This window comes from Schistocerca gregaria, chromosome 6, assembly GCF_023897955.1.
Source record: "Schistocerca gregaria isolate iqSchGreg1 chromosome 6, iqSchGreg1.2, whole genome shotgun sequence".
Lineage (NCBI taxonomy): Eukaryota > Metazoa > Arthropoda > Insecta > Orthoptera > Acrididae > Schistocerca > Schistocerca gregaria.
In genome coordinates this window covers 272,136,153-272,157,994 of record NC_064925.1, presented here as the reverse complement: position 1 = coordinate 272,157,994, position 21,842 = coordinate 272,136,153, and the positions used below count along the sequence as shown (strand labels likewise).

Genomic DNA, 21,842 nt, shown 5'->3' with positions numbered 1-21,842 from the left:
TGGATTGAAACTACTAGGAGGGGAAGATATGGTGTATGACAGCAAAGCTGTCCTTAATTGGCGGCTAGGAACCAAAACTAAGGAATTAATACAGTCACTCCTAAATGCAATACAACTAGTGGTAATAGGCTTGCCTGACAAGCCTATATACGTGGTGAAAACATCAAACGAAATTTTGTAATAATAACTATTGCACTGACACCTTTGCCCTACGTTATTTTCAGTGGCATATCGTATACAATTTGTGACGAATTTAGTGCAATTTATGTAATAAAGTTTGGTTTCGCCACATCCTTCGAGAATGTGTCTGGAACAGGTTCCCACTCTTTTGTGGCTTTCATTTCTTATCGTCAGTGAACAGTTCACTTGATACGCTAAAAAACTATAACATTTTTCTACGTAACTTATTATTTCAGAAAAATGGTACAGGTCTTCACGACATGATATTAATCAGTTTATTCATAACATAGTTCCGTTATAGAAGAAAGCATCAAGAAAAATTGGTGCTACACTTTTTCATCCTTGAAATTTCGAAGAATCGCGAAGAATGAATAAGACACATTGACGACCTGTAAAGAAATAAAGGAATAATTAGAGAAAATTTCCAGAAATATTAAACTAGTTCTTAAGAATTCTAAAGTTGTTTCTATTTAGTAGTACAACATCATAGTGAATATCACTTCTGTATGAAGGTTCTAACAAATAAATATATAATTGGTTAAGAAGCTGTTTCAACTATATTCTTCGGTTATATTATTAATAAGGAAGTTGTGTTGTAATCAAAGAACAGTTTCATTACAATTTTATCTATGTTCATTTTGTAATGATATAATCTTGTAACGCTTTCACAGGGTCTTGTAATACGATGCTACATTGAATAGTTCATGGTGAAACACACGGAACAATAATAAGAGCTATGATATCGAAATAAGGTAATTTTAAATTAATAATAACTGGTGAAAACTGGGATGGATGTAGATAATTGCCGGCTGGAGTGGCCGTGCGGTTCTAGGCGCTATATTTCCATCCAGCTACTGGAAACATTTCCATCCAGCTACTGGAAACGGATGTTTCATGAAGATGGGGTATCAACAACAGTGAAATCCTAATTATGTACACATTCATGCTGGACACATTATTGTTTATTCCAGAATTGAGGAGATGTCGGATAAGCACAATGAGTGTTTGTTTTCGACAGGATGGTGTGGTGTCGCACACTTCAACTGAGACGAGATGACGACAGTCGTGAGAAACTTTTTCAGTGGACGGCTCGTTTCTCTTTCCCCTGATGTGCCGTGGTCACCAAAGATCACTAGAGTTGTCAGTTTGGACGCTTTTCTTGGTATTTGTAAGAGCATGTTTATGTTAACAAATCAGAATGTTTAATGGAGCTGAAATCTGCCATTAAGAATGTGGTTTTGACAGATAAACGCCTTTAATTTTTGTTAGAGTTGAAAATTGGATTCCAGAGAATGGCAGCGACGTGAATGACATAAATGTTTGTGTAACTGACCACGTAAGCCAAGCAAATGTGTTAACCATGATAATGTACAAAATTTTTCTTTAAAATCAACATAACGCTGTTCATTTGAAAACAGTCCGTTTCTCAAATGTTACCTGACTATTAAAGTTATTTCAATAAAATAATCTAGAGTGCATGCAAGTTGTATGTATTTCACTTGATGACGGGTTTCGGTTTCCTTTAAGACCATCATCAGGCCGCAATTTTTTACTCCGTAAAAAGAGTATTGCGTATTACATGTTTGCAAGGAATGACTATAATCATGGAAATAACATTAAAATAAAACCAATATCAGTCATCTGTTTCATTGTACAAATTGTTTCAGCGAACATCACTCGTAAAAGTCGGAGGACAAATAGTTGTGACATTCATATACAAGTTTCCTGAAAAATCACTGTGAGGTAAGTGGCAGAAGTTATTTTATTACAGTCTGTATTCAAACTGTTATGATGAATATACACTATCTGATGAAAGGTACCTAGATATGTTCACCCTTCGACTTTGTGATAGCTCGAACTCTACTGGGTACTCTTTCAGTAGGATGTCTGATTCTTTATGGAGGAGTGGCTGACCATTCCTGCTCAAAAACCGAAACCAGAGAAAGTAGTGACGTTCGACGCAGTAGTCTGGGCGAAGTCGATGTTCTAGCTCATCTCAAAGGTGCTCCATTGGGTTCGGAGCAGGACGCTGCGCAGGAAAGTCCATTTGAGGCATAGTACTGTCCACAAACTTCACATGTGCTGCTTTATGGCAGGTTTCACTACCTTGCTGATTCGTCTCAAAAACTGTTAAGATGTGTCCATGTACCTATATATGTAGCGTTTTCTTAAGTACGATAAGGGGACCACGCCCTAACGACGTAAAAATCTCCATATCGTAACACCATTGTGGTACCCACAACTATTAAATCTCCAAGCCGAACACCGGCGCGCTACATTACGCGCGGTCGAGAGACGCATCGTCAGCGGCACTTCTCTGTACGCGGCCTGCTGCTAGCATTGCAGGCCGCCATCAAGCGCGCGTTTTTCATGACCACAGCGATTGGCCACCCAAAACACTCAGCGACTGGCCGCCCAGTATATGCAGCGACCCCAACCGCCGGCTCCATTAACTAAGGAGCCTTATTTGCCGCCACTACTGACGTTCAACAAATCAGTCCTCGTCGTACTATGTTCTACTCCGCAACGCTGCTACGCCGCTACGCTGCGGCGGACTGTTCGTCTCTTGGGCTGGTGTACCTGCTGCTCTGCGTTGATTTGGTTGCGACATAGAATCTAGCTGCTGTACTGGAACTTGGACTTAAACCTTTACTGGGCTTAATATGTCCACAGACTTGTGATTTTCGCCGGAATTCCACATTTTACTTACTCTTCCTGGACTTTCGTATAGCCACCACCAATTTATATAATTTTACAAAGTTTTCATTTACAGCTTGGCGCTTGGTGACAGAATTATTATATCAATGTTGTGTTAACAAACTGTAGGACTGGGATGTATTTATTGTGTTATTCCTGGCTATAAAAACTATCCCCTCCGCACTTCAGTTATGGCGCTAAACGCGATGGCAAATAACGTTCTCGAGGTAAGTTCTACAACCATTTGCCAAACCCAGATCCTTATATTGGATTTCCACAGGATACAGTGCGATTCATCACTGCAGATTACCCGTTTCTAGTCACCCAGTGTCAAGTGACATCGTTCTTCACACTACCTTAAGCGTCGTTCAGTATTGACTACAGAGATGTATGGCTCATAACAAGCTGCTTGACCACTGTACTCCATCATTTTAACCACCCACAAACAGTCATTGTGCTAGCTGGACTGCAGGCAGCACTGTGGAGCTCTCCAGTGATTCTTTATAGTGATTACGTTTGGTATTTATAACCACCCTATGAAACCCTCGACGGTCTCTGCCTGGTCTTTGTTTAGCTATAGTTGCTCCTTCGCTTTTCCATTTCACAATCACGTCAGTAAGAGCCGACTTGGGCAGCTGAAAGTAGCCGGCCGGAATGGCCGAGCGGTTCTAGGCGCTGCAGTCTGGAACCGTGTGGCCGCTACGGTCGCAGGTTCGAATTCTACCTCGGGCATAGATGTGTGTGATGTCCTTAGGTTAGTTAGGTTTAAGTAGTTCTAAGTTCTAGGAGACTGATGACCTCAGATGTTAAGTCCCATAGTGATCAGAGCCATTTTGAACTGTAAGTAGATTCAAAAAATTTTCAAATATGTGTGAAATATTATGGAAATTAACTGCTAAGGTCATCAGTCCCTAAGCTTACACACTTCTTAACCTAAATTACCCTAAGGACAAACACCCACACCCATGCCCGAGGGAGGACTCGAACCCCCGCCGGGACCAGCCGCGGAAAGTACACTCCTGGAAATTGAAATAAGAACACCGTGAATTCATTGTCCCAGGAAGGGGAAACTTTATTGACACATTCCTGGGGTCAGATACATCACATGATCACACTGACAGAACCACAGGCACATAGACACAGGCAACAGAGCATGCACAATGTCGGCACTAGTACAGTGTATATCACCCTTTCACAGCAATACAGGCTGCTATTCTCCCATGGAGACGATCGTAGAGATGCTGGATGTAGTCCTGTGGAACGGCTTGCCATGCCATTTCCACCTGGCGCCTCAGTTGGACCAGCATTCGTGTTGGACGTGCAGACCGCGTGAGACGACGCTTCATCCAGTCCCAAACATGCTCAATGTGGGACAGATCCGGAGATCTTGCTGGCCAGGGTAGTTGACTTACACCTTCTAGAGCACGTTGGGTGGCACGGGATACATGAGGACGTGCATTGTCCTGTTGGAACAGCAAGTTCCCTTGCCGGTCTAGGAATGGTAGAACAATGGGTTCGATGACGGTTTGGATGTACCGTGCACTATTCAGTGTTGTCTCGACGATCACCAGAGGCGTACAGCCAGTGTAGGAGATGGCTCCCCACACCATGATGCCGGGTGTTGTGTGCCTCGGTCGTATGCGGTCCTGATTGTGGCGCTCACCTGCACGGCGCCAAACACGCATACGACCATCATTGGCACCAAGGCAGAAGCGACTCCCATCGCTGAAGACGACACGTCTCCATTCGTCCCTCCATTCACGCCTGTCGCGACACCACTGGAGGCGGGCTGCACGATGTTGGGGCGTGAGCGGAAGACGACCTAACGGTGTGCGGGACCGTAGCCCAGCTTCATGGAGACGATTGCGAATGGTCCTCGCCTATACCCCAGGAGCAACAGTGTCCCTAATTTGCTGGGAAGTGGCGGTGCGGTCCCTTACGGCACTGCGTAGGATCCTACGGTCTTGGCGTGCATCCGTGCGTCGCTGCGGTCCGGTCCCAGGTCGACGGGCACGTGCACCTTCCGCCGACCACTGGCGACAACATCGATGTACTGTGGAGACCTCACGCCCCACGTGTTGAGCAATTCGGCGGTACGTCCACCCGGCCTCCCGCATGCCCACTATATGCCCTCTCTCAAAGTCCGTCAACTGCACATTCGGTTCACGTCCACGCTGTCGCGGCATGCTACCAGTGTTAAAGACTGCGATGGAGCTCCGTATGCCACGGCAAATTGGCTGACACTGACGGCGGCGGTGCACAAATGCTGCACAGCTAGCGCCATTCGACGGCCAGCACCGCGGTTCCTGGTGTGTCCGCTGTGCCGTGCGTGTGATCATTGCTTGTACAGCCCTCTCGCAGTGTCCGGAGCAAGTATGGTGGGTCTGACACACCGGTGTCAATGTGTTCTTTTTTCCATTTCCAGGAGTGTAGATTGCTGGATAAGTTACTCAGGTGACATCGAATGACTATTCAATATTCAAAGTCCCTGACGCCTCCTGGGCGACCCATTGTGCCGTTACTGCATCTCTACTGACAACTTATATGCAGGCCGCGATCTCGTGGCATCTGGTGGACAATTCCGCATTACATAGCGGTGTCCGGATACTTTTCATCGAATGGCGTATTTACGAAAGCATTGGGTTGGCGTTATTTAGGAATATTCAGCAAAAGCAATCGTATCTGTAAAGAGTGATTCAAAATTCTAGTCTTTTTAGATCTCTGTAACCTTCATTGACTTGATTATTAGAGCAATTGTGGATCATTTATGTTTAATTTCGGATTTGGACAAGCACATTAGAAACTGCAAAAGGTAGCTTAAATTCCACGGTGTTCTGCCAACGATGCAGTGCACCTCATCTGTCCCATAGTATTATCGGCAACACAGAATTATTTGTGTATATCATTTCAGATTTAGTTTTTTAATTGTGTTTTAAATTACTGGCATAAAAGAGGACACTAGTACAACGACAAGGTTGAGAGGCCCCTGTGATGGCCGCGGAATTCCGTATATCGAGGTCAGGATGTCACTGTACCAGAACCCAAGGCTTGGAGTCTGTGGAGTAGCGAGCGGCTGCTTGTTAGGTGCCAGATGAGAAGCCCGAGAAGCCACACTGGTAAATCATTCAGTTATTACTCAAAGTAAACTGAGGTGACAAAACATGGGATGCCTCCTAACTTCGTGTCGGACCTCTTTCTGTCCGGCGAGTGCAGCAGCTCGGCGTGGCATGCACTCAACAAGTCGTTGTAAATATTGAGCCATGCTGAATCCATAGCCGTCCGCAGTGGCGAAAGCATTGCCGGTTGCAGGATTTTGTGCAGAAACTGGATTCTCGATTATGTTCTATAAATACTCGACGGGATTTATGTCGAAAGACCTGGGTAGCCAAATTATTCACTCGAATTATGTGCTTCAAATCAATCGCAAACAGTTGTGACATGTTTGGAAACATGAAGGACAAGAATGACTGCAAATGGTCTTCAAGTAGCCGAACAGAACCATTTCTAGTCAATGATCAGGTAGACCGGACAACCCAGTTCATTCCATTTAAACACAAAAAATGGTCCAAATGGCTCTGAACTCTATGGGACTTAACATCTATGGTCATAAATCCCCTAGAACTTAGAACTACTTAAACCTAACCTAACCTAGGGACAGCACAAAACACCCAGTCATCAGCAGGCATTTAAACACAACCAACTCCAGCTTGCACAGTGCCTTGTTGACAACTTGGGTCCAGGGCTTCGTGGGGTTTGTGACACAATCGTAAACGACCCATTAGCACTCACGAGATGAAACTGGGACTTATGTTATGAGGTCACCGTTTCCAGTCGTCTATGGTCCAACCGATATGGTCATGAACCCAGAAGAGGTGCTGCGGGCGATGCCACGTTCCTGGCAGGGCACTCGCGTCGATAGTTTGCTGACATAGCCCATTAATCACAAATTTCGACGCACTGCCCCAACGGACATGTTCACCGTACGTCCCACATTTATTTCTGCGGTTACTTCACACAGTGTTGCTAGTCTTTTAACAATGACAACCCTCCGAAACGTAGCTGCTCTCGGTCGTTAAACGGGCGCAAATGAATATCCCATGCGTCTAGATCTAACTAACATTTCGCTTACAAAGTCCATTAATTCCGATCGGGCCACGTCGGAAACCTTTTCACATGAATCATTTTCTCACTTGACAGCTCCGCCAATGCACCGTTCTTTTATACCTCGTGTACACGATATTACGGAGATCTATAGACGTGCATACTGCTATCCCGCGGCTATTGTCACTTCAGTGTACACTACTGGCCATTCAAATTGCTACACCACGAAGATGACGTGCTACAGACGCATAATTTAACCGACGGGAAGAAGATGCTGTGATATGCAAATGATTAGCTTTTCAGAGCATTCACACAAAGTTGGTGCCGATGGCGACACTACAACGTGCTGACATGAGGAAAGTTTGCAACCGATTTCTCATATACAGACAACAATTGACCGGCATTGTCTGGTGAAACGTTGTGATGCCTCGTGTAAGGAGGAGTAATGCGTACCATCACGTTTCCTACTTTGATAAAGGTATCGCGATTGCGGTTTATCGTATCGCGACATTGCTGCTCGCGTTGGTCGAGATCCAGCAGAATATGGAATCGATGGGTTCAGGAGGGTAATACGGAACGCCGTGCTGGATCCCAACGGCCTCGTATCACTAACAGTCGAGGTGACAGGCATCTTATCAGCATGGCTGTAACGGATCCTGCAGCCACGTCTCGATCCCTGAGTCACCAGATAGGGACGTTTGCAATATAAAAACCATCTGCACGAACAGTTCGACGACATTTGCAGCAGCATCGACTATCAGCTCGGAGACCATGGCTGAGGTTACCTTTGACGCTGCATCACAGATAGGAGCGCGTGCGATGGTGTACTCATCGATGAACCTGGGTGCACGAATGGCAAAACGAATTTTTTCGGATGAATCCAGGTTCTGTTTACAGCATCATGATGGTCGCATCCGTGTTTGGCGACATTGCGGTGAACGCACATTGGATGCGTGTATTCGTCGTCGCCATTCTGGCGTATCACCCGGCGTGATGGTATGGGGTGCCACTGGTTACACGTCTCGGTCAGCTTTTGTTCGCATTGACGGCACTTTGAACAGTGGACGTTACTTTCCAGATGTGTTACGATCCGTGGCTCTACCCTTCATTCAATCCCTGCGAAACACTACATTTCATCAGGATAATGCACGGCCACATGTTGCAGGTCATGTACGGGCCTTTCCGGATACAGAAAATGTTCGACTGCTGCCCTGGCCAGCACATCCTCCAGATCTCTCAGCAATTGAAAACTTCTGGCCAATGGTAGCCGAGCATCTGGCTCGTAACAATACCCCAGCCACTATTCTTGATGAACTGTGGTATAATGTTGAAACTGCATGGGCAGCTGTACCTGTACACGCCATCCAAGCTCTGTTTGACTCAATGCCCAGGGCGTTATTACGGCCAGAGGTGGTTGTTCTGGGTACTGATTTCTCAGAATCTAATCACCCAAACTTCGTTAAAATGTAATCACATGTCAGTTCTAGTATAATATATTTGTCCAATGAATACCCGTTTATCATCTTCATTTCTTCTTGGTGTAGCAATTTTTATGGCCACTAGTGTACATCTGTCTTGGTGTTCCCGCGGAGGCCGCACAGTCCGAAACCGCGCGACTGCTACTGTCGCTGGTTCGAATCCTGCCTCGGGCATGGATGTGTGTGATGTCCTTAGATTAGTTAGGGTACTGCTGACCACAGTAGTTAAGTTCCATGGTGCTCAGAGCCATTTCAACCATTTTTTTTTGTTTCCGCGGAACGTAAACAGCGTGCGCCCAGTTGACGAAAGTCCGCAATCAGGACGCAGTGGCGTGCATTCTCGTATGTTATCAGAAGGACTGGAACTCAATGTCAATTACACTGATTAGAGGCCTTCTAACTGCCTTAGTCTAGGATGGCCCAGGTGGCTATCATCGCACCAGTCACCCTGCGCAGAATTACCAGCTTCCAACAGCACAGAACTTGTAGCACCATTCGTCAAGGGTGGTTTATGACAGACAAGCAGCTCCATACACATTCCCAATTTTCCGATGTATGTCTACCTGCATTTGTCCTTCGGCAGCCAAGACAGGAATAACAGCACAGTGATCCTGGTTGTACGCATTTGGTAATGATGACGCCACAGTTCAAGACGCCGGAAAGTCGCGAATGCCACGACAATCCCTTGTCTACATGTCGTCTGTTATCATATACCTTTGGCGGATCGCGCTGCATTGTGTATACTCGGCAGCAGTGCCACCAAAACTGAAACTTTTGCCGGCCGTGGTGGCCAAGCGGTTAAAGGCGCTACAGATGGAACCGAGAGGCCGATACGGTCGCAGGTTCGAATCCTGCCTCGGGCATGGATGTGTGTGATGTCCTTAGGTTAGTTAGGTTTAATTAGTTCTGAGTTCAAGGCGACTGATGACCTCAGACGTTAAGTCGCATAGTGCTCAGGGCCATTTGAACTGAAACTTTTTGATAACCCATTAATTAACGGCTCAAAAATGTCATTAGATTTTTCTGTAGAACTCCTGGGGAACTATTCAGAATTGTGCGGATTATTTTTATTTGAAAATTGCCGAATAATTTTTTCCCAAGATCAAAATTTTACCGATTGCTAGTGCTTTCTTTGCGAAATTCTCAGAACTATCCAAATGTTGGCAGAGAAATCTACAGCTGTAGCATTTCAATCAAGAAGCCTGGAAAAAATTATATTTCTCGAGGGTTGGGTGTCAACTGGCAGCTACAGGCCCATTTCAGTTGCTGCTGCCTTCCAGCCTGAAGGTCGCTGGTTCCTGTCCGGGGAAGTGGATTCGCTCGTCCGCTATAGTGCGTGCGGACGTGTGCCACCTGCCTCTGTTCCGACACCAGACGCCGCTCCATCTAGGAGGCCAGCCTCATCCAACAGGCCACCTTAAGAGGGAGACATTAAAGCACCCACCGTGTAGTCCTGATCTCGCCTTCTGCCACTTATAAATGTCCTTCAGGGATCAACGATTCTTGTCGGACGAGGATGTGAAACAGGCAGTTACGGACTTCTTCAAGCAGCAGGACACGGTGTACTGCCAAACAGATATCTTCAACCTGGTGCTCAAGCTCAAAATAGTGATACCTGTTCTACCCTAAAGTTACTAAGACACTTAAGATCGAAATAAACTGCAGAATGAACACATTCAACCATCACAAAGAAAACACGTTACAGAATGAATATAAGGGAGAGTTAACTGGTCATTATGAACCACGCATAATAATCACGGTCTCTCTGATTTGTTGTCCTTTATCGCATGATGCACTGAACATCTAGTGTGTAATCACCTTGTCCTCTTTTGACCTCTCTTGATAAGCTATTCGGTTTACTGTCCAGAGATAACTTTTGTGCGCGCTCTGCTACGTGTTCGTGTTCAACACAGTGAATTCTCCCTGGATCATTCAGCACCCACATATCGTGCAGCATTCGTTTGCAATTTCAGTGAAAGACAAAGTGAACTATAAGGTGCTTGAGCTTATAAGCTATGCGTATTAGCGTTCCTTTTTGGATACAGACACAGTGCATGTCCCAAAATGCCACATAGTGTGTTACAATCAAAACTGCATACGTGGTCTAGGGATAGCGTATTTGATTAATAATCAATACATTATCGTTTCCGGCTTCGAAACCCGCAACTGCTTAAACTTTGATTAGTAATCAGCATTGTCAGAAGAAGACTTCCGGCGTAAGAAGTCACCCAAATTCATCCAACGGCCTTGTCATAGAGGGTGGAGAAGCGGACAGAGAGGTTAAGGGCACTCTCTTGTACTTGGCGTGGGAAACTGCCCCTAAAGGCGGAAGAATCAACCATGATCAACGGCATGAGGATGCAGAAGGCAATGGAAACCACTGCGTTAAAGATGCTTAACGTGTATCCACAGGACATGTCACCTCTAACTGAAAAGGTGTCATGATGATCTCCACATTGGCAAAAGATTCCGAAATAATCTCCCTTTCGAAATATCCAGGAGGGGACTGACAAGTGGGAGGTGATCATGAAATATAGAATAATCAACGAAAGGATAACGTTCTACGAGCCGGGGCGTGAAATCTCAGAAGCTTGAACATGGTAGGGAATCTAGAAAATCTGAAAAGGGAAAGGCAAGAGCCGCGCGGGATTAGCAGAGCGGTCTTGGGCGCTGCAGTCATGGACTGTGCGGCTGGTCCCGGCGGAGGTTCGAGTCCTCCCTCGGGCATGAGCATGTGTGTTAGGATAATTTAGGTTAAGGAATGATGTAAGCTTAGGGAGTGATGACCTTAGCAGTTAAGTCCCCTAAGATTTCGCACACATTTGAACATTTTTGAAAGGCAAAAGCTTAAGCTGGATGTAGTAGGCGTCAGTGAAGTGAAATGGAAAGAAGACAAGGATTTCTCGTCAGATGAGTATAGCGTGATATCAAAAGCAGCAGAAAACGGTATAACGGGAGTAGGATTCGTTATGAATAGGAACGCAGGGCAGAGAGTTTATTACTGTGAACAGTTCTTACGAAAGTCGACCAGAGTCGACAGCAAACCAACACCGACAACGATAGTTCATATATACCTATATACAGTATATAGGAAGAGTTATAAATGTGATATATGGGTAGTAATAAGAAATACTATGATTTCTCACCTTGTAACTGCTTTACTCTGGTGAGCTGCTTGTAAACATAGCTCAGCAACTGTAAAATGCTTTGGGATGCATTCATATTGCACCTGGTAGCCACTACGAGTAAGCAAAGCTGTTTTGATTAATTCACTAGTAAGAATATTTTGTCGAAACTGACATTCTGAGTCCGTGGCTGTTACATAATGTATGTTGACTCTTACACAGAAGCCAGACCAGGCACTTTCTATAGTGCTATGTATTTATTTAAATAGCACCGTTACCAATTTCGAATCGACAGGTTCAGTATCAGACGGCTTATTGGCGTTAAGATATGTGTAATATATGTCTCAATGTGAACAAGGCGTCAGGTGATGAACATAACAAGTAACGGCGCTAGTTAAATAAATAAATAACATTACAAAAAGCAGCTGGTTGATGTTATCTTCTCTGTAAGCGTCAACATATATACAGAATAATTGTTGCAGGCTGTTGGTTTTCACTTTCATTCTTGTCATAATGTATAAATTATTAACATATTTTCTAGACAGACGTTTAGCTAATTCATTAAGCTGCCAACTGGAGTGTTTGTTGCCTTTTTAAAATTTAATTTTTGATTTTATTCACATTTCTGAATTTGAAGATGGCTGTGTCACTATGGAATACTAGCATTCCATATTTGTACCTTACTATTCTATATTTGTACGCTATTCACAACCTGTTTTATTTATAGGTATTGTTTCAGAAAGTCTTTATGAGCTGGAAAGCAGTGGGATGAGTCTGTTACACAAACAGCGATTAAAAATGTTACAGAAGCAAAGATGGGTATCCTGAAAGCGGCAAAAACTATACAAGTTCCCAGGGCCTCTCTATTTAGGGCAGTGAAATCAGATTTACCAGCTGATTTACCCACGAAGACCAAACTTGGGCATAAAACTGTTATATCTATAGAACAAGAACAACAGCTGAATGAATATGGCATGAGAATTGAAAGTAAATTTTTGGACTTACCAGAAAGGATCTTCAACAGATGGCATGTCAGTCTGCAAAAGGTAAAAATATCCAGAACGCATTTTTGGCCACGAAGAGGTTGGTTACATCTATTATTAAAGCGGCACGAAAAGGATATTTTGATTAGAAAGTCCAAATTAACTTCATGTACTAACTCACAAGAGAAAATGTGATAATGTTTTTCTCTCTGGCTTCACAAGACATGGAGATAAATAGCTTTCCATCAGACAAAATGTACATAATCGACGAAACTGGTCTAAGTCTTGTGCAGAGAAAAGTTCCCTTCTTCGGAAAGAAAAGCCACAAGTAGCAGGCATCTCTTCTGCAGATCGTGGATCATTTATGACCACTTTCACCTACATGGGTGTTACAGGAAATTTTGTCCCACTCATGATATATTCCCTCGTAACAACCGCAGCAACAGCTTATGTCCATTCTTTCATACCAACCCTCTAGGTGGATTCAAAGCCAGCTGTTCACTAATTTGTTTCAACGTTTCATGAGAAAGGTGAAGCCAGCAGCAGAATCAACGCTAGTTCTGATTCTGATTGCGAATTACTGCCACCCCAGAAATCTGGAAATCTCGGACGCGAAAACCATGTCAGCATCTTGTGTCTGTCTCCTCATACCTTCCACAAGGTGCAACAGCTGGATAGAACTTTCACGAATCCTTTGAAGGCATGTTACTCTGAGCGTGTATACATACGGATGAAGGAAATGCATGTCCAGTAACAAACACAGACATTGCAGAATCGTTTGGGAAGACCTACCTCAAGAGCCAGACAGGGGAGATAGCAGTTAAGTGGGTTTAGGGTGAGAGGAATATACCTGGTAAATCCTCATATTTTTGCACATGCAGATTTAGTTGCCAACAGTTCCAGACAATGAAGCATCTTTAGGACCTGCGGCTTCTAACCATGAAAAGGCTACTACGTAAGTCGTGGGGGATCATCTTCCGCAACATCCGGAAGTTTCATAAATAAAGAAGAGGCCAGGTACCATACCAGCTAAATAAAAGCAGATTCTTCAGCACACTCAACCTCGTCGCCATGCAAGAGATCTCTTGACGTGTCGCCGACAGCAACAAATAAACCGGAGACAAAGAAACAGAGGCCACGAAACCATAGAAACCAAGAATCATCTGATTCTAAGTATGATGTTTTAGTGTGAGAGATGAGGCGTCCACACTAAGTATTGTTCCGTATAACAGTTAACCCACTAACGAAGATGACGATTGACTCTTTTGCTCAGTAAGTGTTTGCAGGACAAAGCAAGGGAAGAACGGGCAATGTGTGTAATGTGCGAAATGAGGGCACACACTGAATGTACACGTTACTATAAAGGACGACATGCGTGAGACTTCTGCAATTGAAATTACTTAGAAAAAGGAATTTAATAACCAAAAGTTGTATATTTTTTGTGTTTTTCTATTGTGCTGTTATATGATATAGAGTTTTCTTTGACAATGAATGGACAATTCCATATTCCTTGAGATTAATTTAGAAATGTTCCTGACGTAGTATGTTTTCGAAAATTTAGGAAGTATTAAAATACATCCCCAAGCATGTGCTACAGGTATTTTATTTCTGATCTTCCTCACCGCGACAAAGGACTCCCTGGAGAGTGGGAAGAACCCTCCAGCAGTGATTCGCAGAGGTCTCTGCGCGCGGTGCATCATCAGCAGCAGCGACTTCTTGATGGAGAGGGGGCATCCCTGCAGTGACGTCACCGCGTCGTATGCCGCCGCGGCCAGGTTCTCGCTCTGCAACAGCCCAGCAGCATGGGGTTGCCAGAATTTCTTGCTAGAAAATCGGGACGTTTCTCTAACATTAACTAAAAACGGCCATAATTTGTGAATTGTCATTTCGGGACACTTTTCTAAACTTTAAAAAAGTGAAATATTTGTGCAAATTGCCGCTGTATTCAACTGATTTAGTAAAATAAATAAATAAATGAACGCTTTATACTGCAATTAATTTAATAAAACCCAAGATAGGGCATTCAAGTGCTGATGACAATTTACAATATTGGTACTGATAACACAATAATTTTTTATTTTGAAACGTTAATACGAGACACAAAATTGTCTACTGTAACACTGTATGTTGTAGTGAAATGTTCACATAATTTGTTGTCCTACGCCTCATATTTATCCGAATTCTGAGCTTTGGAGAGAAGATCTTTCCGCTGTATGATGTATCTCATAAAACTTAGAGCAATTTATCTGATAATTAAAAACACATTTGATTATTGCTTCGACCGTTGGTACTTGTAATTCGTTTCGTTTCCCAGTCCATTGCACATTCATGAGAGAAAATACCAGCTCCATGTTTACATTATGCCCTGGAATACCGAAGACGAATTCACAAGATTCGGCTACAGAGAATACTGTTCTTCGCATCCAATCTGTCGAAAGCAATAGCTCTATGTCTCCTGACATGATTTACTACCCCAGTGATCGCTATTTTTGTTGATTTATGGTTGAGTGTACTGCTTGAGTAAATAAAACTGGTCAAAGAATAAACTATCATCTATTCCCAATCCTCTACGTTGTACAAATGTTACTATCCTTGTCACATTGCTTCACTCAGGTTCTGTGTCCATTAACATCCATTTAAAAATGGAAAACTCATTGAGATTCGGTGACCATTTTTCCAATAAGCCCTACACGTTTCATGTAACAGTTTTACATCAACATGAAATTTTTGAATTTCACTAATTAATGCAACCTCGCTGTTCCGCAAGAGAGATATCTCTTTGAGTGGAATAAAATTCTATTCTTTATGATGTTCTATGATCCTTCTAAAATTTTCCACAATCGCAGCTGCTTCTATAACACTGCATTCTACCTTCTCAAGTTTATGTATTTGTCTCTCAAACACGCTCAACTGACTATGTAGGAATCACAGATATGCTTCCGGTAACGAATTCTAGAAGAGAGTTGTCAGAAATTTAGGTGCCGTTTCTTCTAAAAGAAGAATGATTTAAGAGCATCATACAACTTCAGTACTCTCTCTACAGCAACAAACAAAGAGAAACACCTTGTTTGAGCATATGACAACAATGCATTGTACTGTATGTCCACAAACTCACAAAACTCCTTTAGACGCTCCGTTCATACTGTGTATATGGAGAAGTAATAGGAAAGTTTAATTATAAAGGTTTCTACATTAACACTCATCACGTCAGCGGCTGTCTTGGCAGCATTGTGTACTATGTGAGCAGGGCAGTCAACTCTTAAAAGGTTTTCGTTTAATTCACTCTTCAGTCTAGAAAGTACACTGCTTGTACCTGCTCGTCGCACACCTCCAAAATTAGTGTTAGCATTGTCACCGCAGAATCGATTTTACTTTCGTCGAATGCAGTAATGCAGTACGTGCTTATTGTAAGGTGGTTTCATTTGGCAGCGAAACTAATTTACGAAATTTCATTTAATGCCATTCTGAGGTGTAAAATATTGGACAGTTAACGGAAATACTTTGTCAGCCTTGTGATTACTCGCATCTGTAGCTATAAAATAATAGCGGACCAATGAAAGGTCGTCGAATATTTGTTTGACAGTATCAGGTGCCAAAACTATTCTCAAAAGTGCTGTTGTTTTGGTTCTGCCCAACGTCACACTCTTCGCTGTAACAGAATCGTTAAAAAGATTGGAGCTTAGCCTAGAAGTAGTCTACAGATTTCAAAGAATATGATGTTTAACGGCGTGATAACATATTGTTAATTCCGCTGCTGATACTGATTGCCTCTGTTTCGCTGACTTTTAAATAGAAAGCTGTCTCCTTTTTTGTAAGTGCTAGCATAGCACATGTTTGATTTATGCTTTTGGCTGACTTCCTCCATGTGAAATAGAAACATGTGACTTACGTATTTCACGTTCCACTTCATGTCCTGTCTTATTCGTTTGATGAAAGGCCATTCTTCTGTATATTTGTCTTGAAAGGAACACTTTCACTATGGCATTTGCAGCTCACTTCAGACACACGCAAATATGAACTACGCACAATAAGCCTCTGACAGAGAACCATGTATCTGCAACGTCTTAACTGAACTGAATCGCAAGCCAAGAGTTAATAGCAGAAAGAAACGTTACGCTCAATAAAGGCCCTTGATAGACGCTGGCAGGTGCAACAATGAAACAAAAATCATTATTTTGCATAACAGTGACAGTTGAAATACAGATTCACTCCACCATTTTGGGAAGAAAGAGAAGGTATGAGAGTATTTCTTTGGCATCACAGACCAGAAAGCAATTTTCTGGACGCTAATTTTTTTTAATCCGAAACCGGGACTGACCCGGAAAACCGAGACGTCTGACAACCCTACACCAGCACCCGGCCCACTAATGACGCCGGTCACATACGTAACAGTTTGATGCAAGCAAACATAATCAATTACTATATTTCGGGCAGACCTATATCGTATAAAATGTGTCTAATAACAAGTAAATTGATCATCCTTTGTTTCACGGTCAGAACCATAATAGAAAAATTACATTCTGAACACTAACACACCCATAATTACGAGATTGTTACCCTCGCCCAAACTGCACTGACGGTGAAAAAAAATCACGTCACCAAGAAGGCGTCGTGCGAGAGAAACGGAAGTTCGTAGGTATGATTTTACATCTGAAAGATGACATCTACCCAAATTTCGCGCCATTTGTGTGAGAGTGGCGCTAATAATAATATGAGGATGTAAATCAGATTTGGTATAAATGTGCACAGTAACGGCCTTGAGAGTTAGCTACCTTTGGGATTGGACTTCGTGTGTTGATGTTAGTCAAGATGTGCGCCATTAAACATGAATATCTGAATTGAAAATCGGTAACAATGGTTTATTCAACAGCTTTCAATCAAAAATATTTATTCAGACATTTCGAATATCTGAGATATCAACTCTCATTGTTAAGTATCATTTGTATAACAAGAATCATAAAATAGGAAGATCACTAAAAATGGTAACCACATACCTTGACAAATTATCTAACTTCAGTAGCTCACTAGCTGTCAAATAAGAAGTATAGCAACGTACTTGTAACCTATATTGCTAACGATTCACCAACATATATTATAAATAAATTGTTGTAAAATGACGCTTATATGAAAAGCACCGACTTGTAAAACTGTGCAGATCCAAACACTGCTAAAACAAGAGTATTTCACAATACATGAATGACAGTATGTTTTGATGATGTAACTGCTATTTGAATCTATTTATTGTGATTGCTGTGAAAGGTAGATTTACTTTTATAATTAAATATCAGTGGCGGGGATCACATAGTATATCAAGCCATTTAAGGAAGGTGCAAGCAGAATTTCTACCTGGAAGTATTAACAGGTCAACAACAATGAGAAACTCCCTACACAGATGGCAATGCATACTGAGATTTTAATTTCCAGTACGTGTTAATAAAGCATTTTCGCTGGTGGCTGTTAAATAAATATTTCACTTTAATTCTCACCAAATACATCAAATCAAGTATAAAATCCTACGGTATTCACAGTTGTGGCGTCTCAAAACTGGTCTCCCATCCACAGTTACGGTCAAATATTTGGCATTTAATTGTAGGAAGAAGTACTTTTAATGCCGCAATTTTACTTCTGAATGATTTGAATAGGTTTAATCAACCACGTCAAAAAGATAAAAAAAACGCTTTTATGCGATCAGTTTCGTGTATTCCATATTCTATTTCTCACTATGAAGCATGGTGCAAAGTAAAACTGTATAATACTTCATACTAGTTATTGACTGATGGCTGACTTACTTCTGTAATTAGGTCATCTCCGAACCAGCAGTAAATGAAGAGCTCCGCAAGCATGGCAAACAAGTAGCAGCCAAATTTTCCAATCTGTTGTAGGCCATCTGCACTCTGTGAAAGAACTGCAATTAATAATCAGATAACAAAATGCTACAGACAGCAAAACAAATTCCATCACTAGTTTAAACGTGCCTTAAAGTGGACCAGTTTCTAAGTATTTCGTTCATACATTGTGTTCCATTAATCCCACCTTTAGGGAAGTGAAACGAATCAATTATAGGGAGTTGAATCGGATCATGTATGGCCAAATATCTGTTGCCATTGGTAGGCGATGTTGGTCTTTTTTAGGAAAAATGAAGACAGCACGTTCCCCTCATTCAAGAGTATTCCTGCAGTCTAAAAAATTCAGAAACGATCACTAAGAGATTGACTCTGACGTGCCAAATGACACACATACTACATTTCACAAACAGAAAGAAACTATTGGAAAAGTAACATTGGACATTTCACAGAGTTAGCAATCGTTTATCATGACGCATACTCAATAAAGAATGAAATGCAGTAATTTGAAATTTAGATACTATCTTTGAACTTCCAAGTAGTTTGTTTCAGTAAGTATAGGTGTCGAGACACAGAAATGTGATATGTAGTATTACCGTTTTATGGCAGGGCAAATCCTTATTGCATGACTACTCCGAAAGTTCGAGAATCATGTAATTATATTATAAAACGAACAAAGTTTTCATCAAGACATGACCTTAGTACAGTGAGTGATGACAAACACTTTGAAACATCTGCTTTTAATTTAACTGGACTCGATGTCACTAATAAATTAAATATTTTATGTGTGTATAGATCATCCAGTGGTTACTTGGACTTCTTATCTGATAAATTAACAGAAATAGAAGATACGGTCTCAAGTGTGAAAGTCAACATAATTTTGTGAGGAGGCTTAACCAAAAACCCAAGTATCATAAATGAAACTAGTAGCAACCTCTTAAATATCTTTCCGACTTTTGGCATAACCTTGCTAGTCAATAGTGCAACAAGAATTACTAGAATGACTACATTAATAAGCGACCAAGAGGGGAGAAATATGGACAGGGATAAGTGTGACATGTCTGTAAAGGATCTTGAACGGCCAGAACATTTCTACCAAACAATAACAACAAAACTGGGTATGGAAAAAAGTCAGTATACTCCAATCCTACAAAAGATATTTATCAGAAATCAAAACACAAGGTCTTTCAGGAGAACCAGCAAAGTAAGTTGGGAAGTGTACAGAGACATCAATGTAAATGCGAAATTCTTTACATTCTGAACATGATCTAAACTTAATTTTGGAAAGACATCTCCAAAAGTCCCCACATCGGTATCGATGTCTTACAAAAACAAATAGATAAGATTAGATATTAATTAATACTCTCGGACCCTTAAATACCTCAGTTCCATGAAAAGGAATGATAGTGTCTAAGAGCTCTTAAATTTCTATTGTAGTTGCAAAAAGATTTATAGGAAGGTGCTAATTGCTGCAAAAATGCATTTACATCCAGGTTAATACGCAATACAGGGAATAAAAGGAAGACATTATAAGGAGTCATTCAAAAGGAAACAAGGAGAGCCAAACAAAGGTATAATAATTTAATGATCAGGAAGGTGTATAAAGTAATAAAAGATCCATAGTACCTATCAGACTTGCTGAATGTGAATTTTTCAAACACTGCTGGCAAATTACAATGGAAATTCCCAAATTCCAATATATCACATCTAAGTAATTACTCAGTAAAACTGCATAAAACCTAAAAAATTAAAAGTCGGTGTGTGTTGAAACGAACAATGTAGAGTATGCAAGCTCTGTTAACACACATGAAACATTCACATCAGAATATTTACAACAGGCAAGAGTTGTACTGCGAAAGGAAGATAAAGCACAAGACATGGAAAATTACAAGTCAAATTACATGCGGTTACCAGTCTCAAAAGTACTAGAATAAGATATAAAAGAAAAATTAATGAATTACTTGAATAAATACAACCTTTGATGTGTATCGCAGGTTAGTTTGCAAAGTGGTAGAAGAACGGAAACAGGCTCAGTAGGATTCACAAAAGTGTTAGTGGATGCTATTGACAAAGATAAATGTGTTAGAGGCATAGTTTTATATCTTTTTAACAACGTTGACAGACTTGGTTATAAGATTCTACTAAATAAGCTAGAAGCATTAGGAATAAGAGATGTAGTTAAGGCTTGTAGGATAGTTTACAAAGAGTGGAGATAACAGATGCTTAAATGTAGTCTAAGCTCTCAGTAAAACACTAACTAGAACCAAAATACATTAATGAGTTTCTCATAGTATCTTATTATGGCAACGACTACCCAGTAGTGTTTATCATAAGGAAAAATTCTCTTTGCTGACTATGGCATTTTATAGTCACTGAGAGAAGGGAACTTGTTGCAGATAAGATAAATTTAACCCTCAAGAGAGTTTACAATTGTTCAATATACAAAAAAATGACATTGAACATAAAGGAAACAAATGCCGTGCATTTCAGTTTGAAGAGGGAAAATGGCAGTGTTGAATTAAATGTAGATTGCACTCCATAGACTATGTAATAAACAGATAATAAATACTGATTTTCAGTTGAAATGCTGTGAACACACGACGATACTTGCAAATGTTATGTCTTTAGCAACCTGTCATTAAAGTCGTTTTATTAGAGTCCTGTGTTACAGCTAGTGGCTTTTATTTACATAATGTTCATATGTACACTCAATTCTGATATGGAACTCTTTTACTGAGAGTAAATACAATTTGAACATAGTTTTCAAACTTCAGAAAAGGGCCGCAAGCATCGCAATCAAAAATACCAGTAGAGTTCATTGTAAAGATGAGTTTAAATCACAGCGTATTTTAAATACACCATGTGAGTACATTTGCCGATATATCATTGCATGTAACATTTTCACACTACATCTTTTCCTTTTTGTTCTGTAAAGACGTACTCCCAGAGCTATGCGGCGTATAATACTAACACGTTATTATTTGTGTTGGTAAATATAATCCTTCTCTTGATAATTTCTCAGATGTACATAACTGAACTAGAAGTACTCATAGAAACTGCGGAAGTTTTGTGATTTTTCAGTATTGCTCCTGTCCGCCTCCGCAGGTCAGTGGTCAGCGCTGTTTACTGCCATGCAGGGTACCCGATATTTTCCTTGGTGGGAGGACTGGAACACGAGCTGCTTGAATGAGAAGTAGCGGCATCAGGTCTGCTAACCCGATAACGGTCAGGAGAGCGGTGCGCTGACACCACGCTTCCCCGTTCCTTATTCCTATCGCACCACTGGCTGAGAATGGCACGGCATTCGGTAGGGCCTCATTAGCCTGTCTGTGACCAGAACGATAGTGCTTTTTAACAGGTTTTTTATGAGGTCCTCTCTTTGTTTGGTACAAATTTTGCTACTGATAATTGTAACTATCTACACAGGTGTCAATA

The 21,842-nt window shown here is 41.6% G+C and overlaps 1 protein-coding gene across 1 annotated transcript in view; it reads right to left on the bottom strand.

Annotated features, from left to right (window-relative positions):
* Positions 1-506: 506 nt before the first annotated feature.
* Positions 507-21,842, bottom strand: part of LOC126278844 (odorant receptor Or2-like) — a 76,122-nt gene continuing 54,786 nt past the window's right edge. The window contains exons 4-6 of the mRNA XM_049979120.1: positions 18,354-18,458; positions 14,187-14,348; positions 507-569 (exon numbers count right to left, since the gene is read on the bottom strand). Coding sequence (XP_049835077.1) covers positions 507-569; positions 14,187-14,348; positions 18,354-18,458 — 330 coding nt within the window. The remainder of the gene's footprint in view (positions 570-14,186; positions 14,349-18,353; positions 18,459-21,842) is intronic.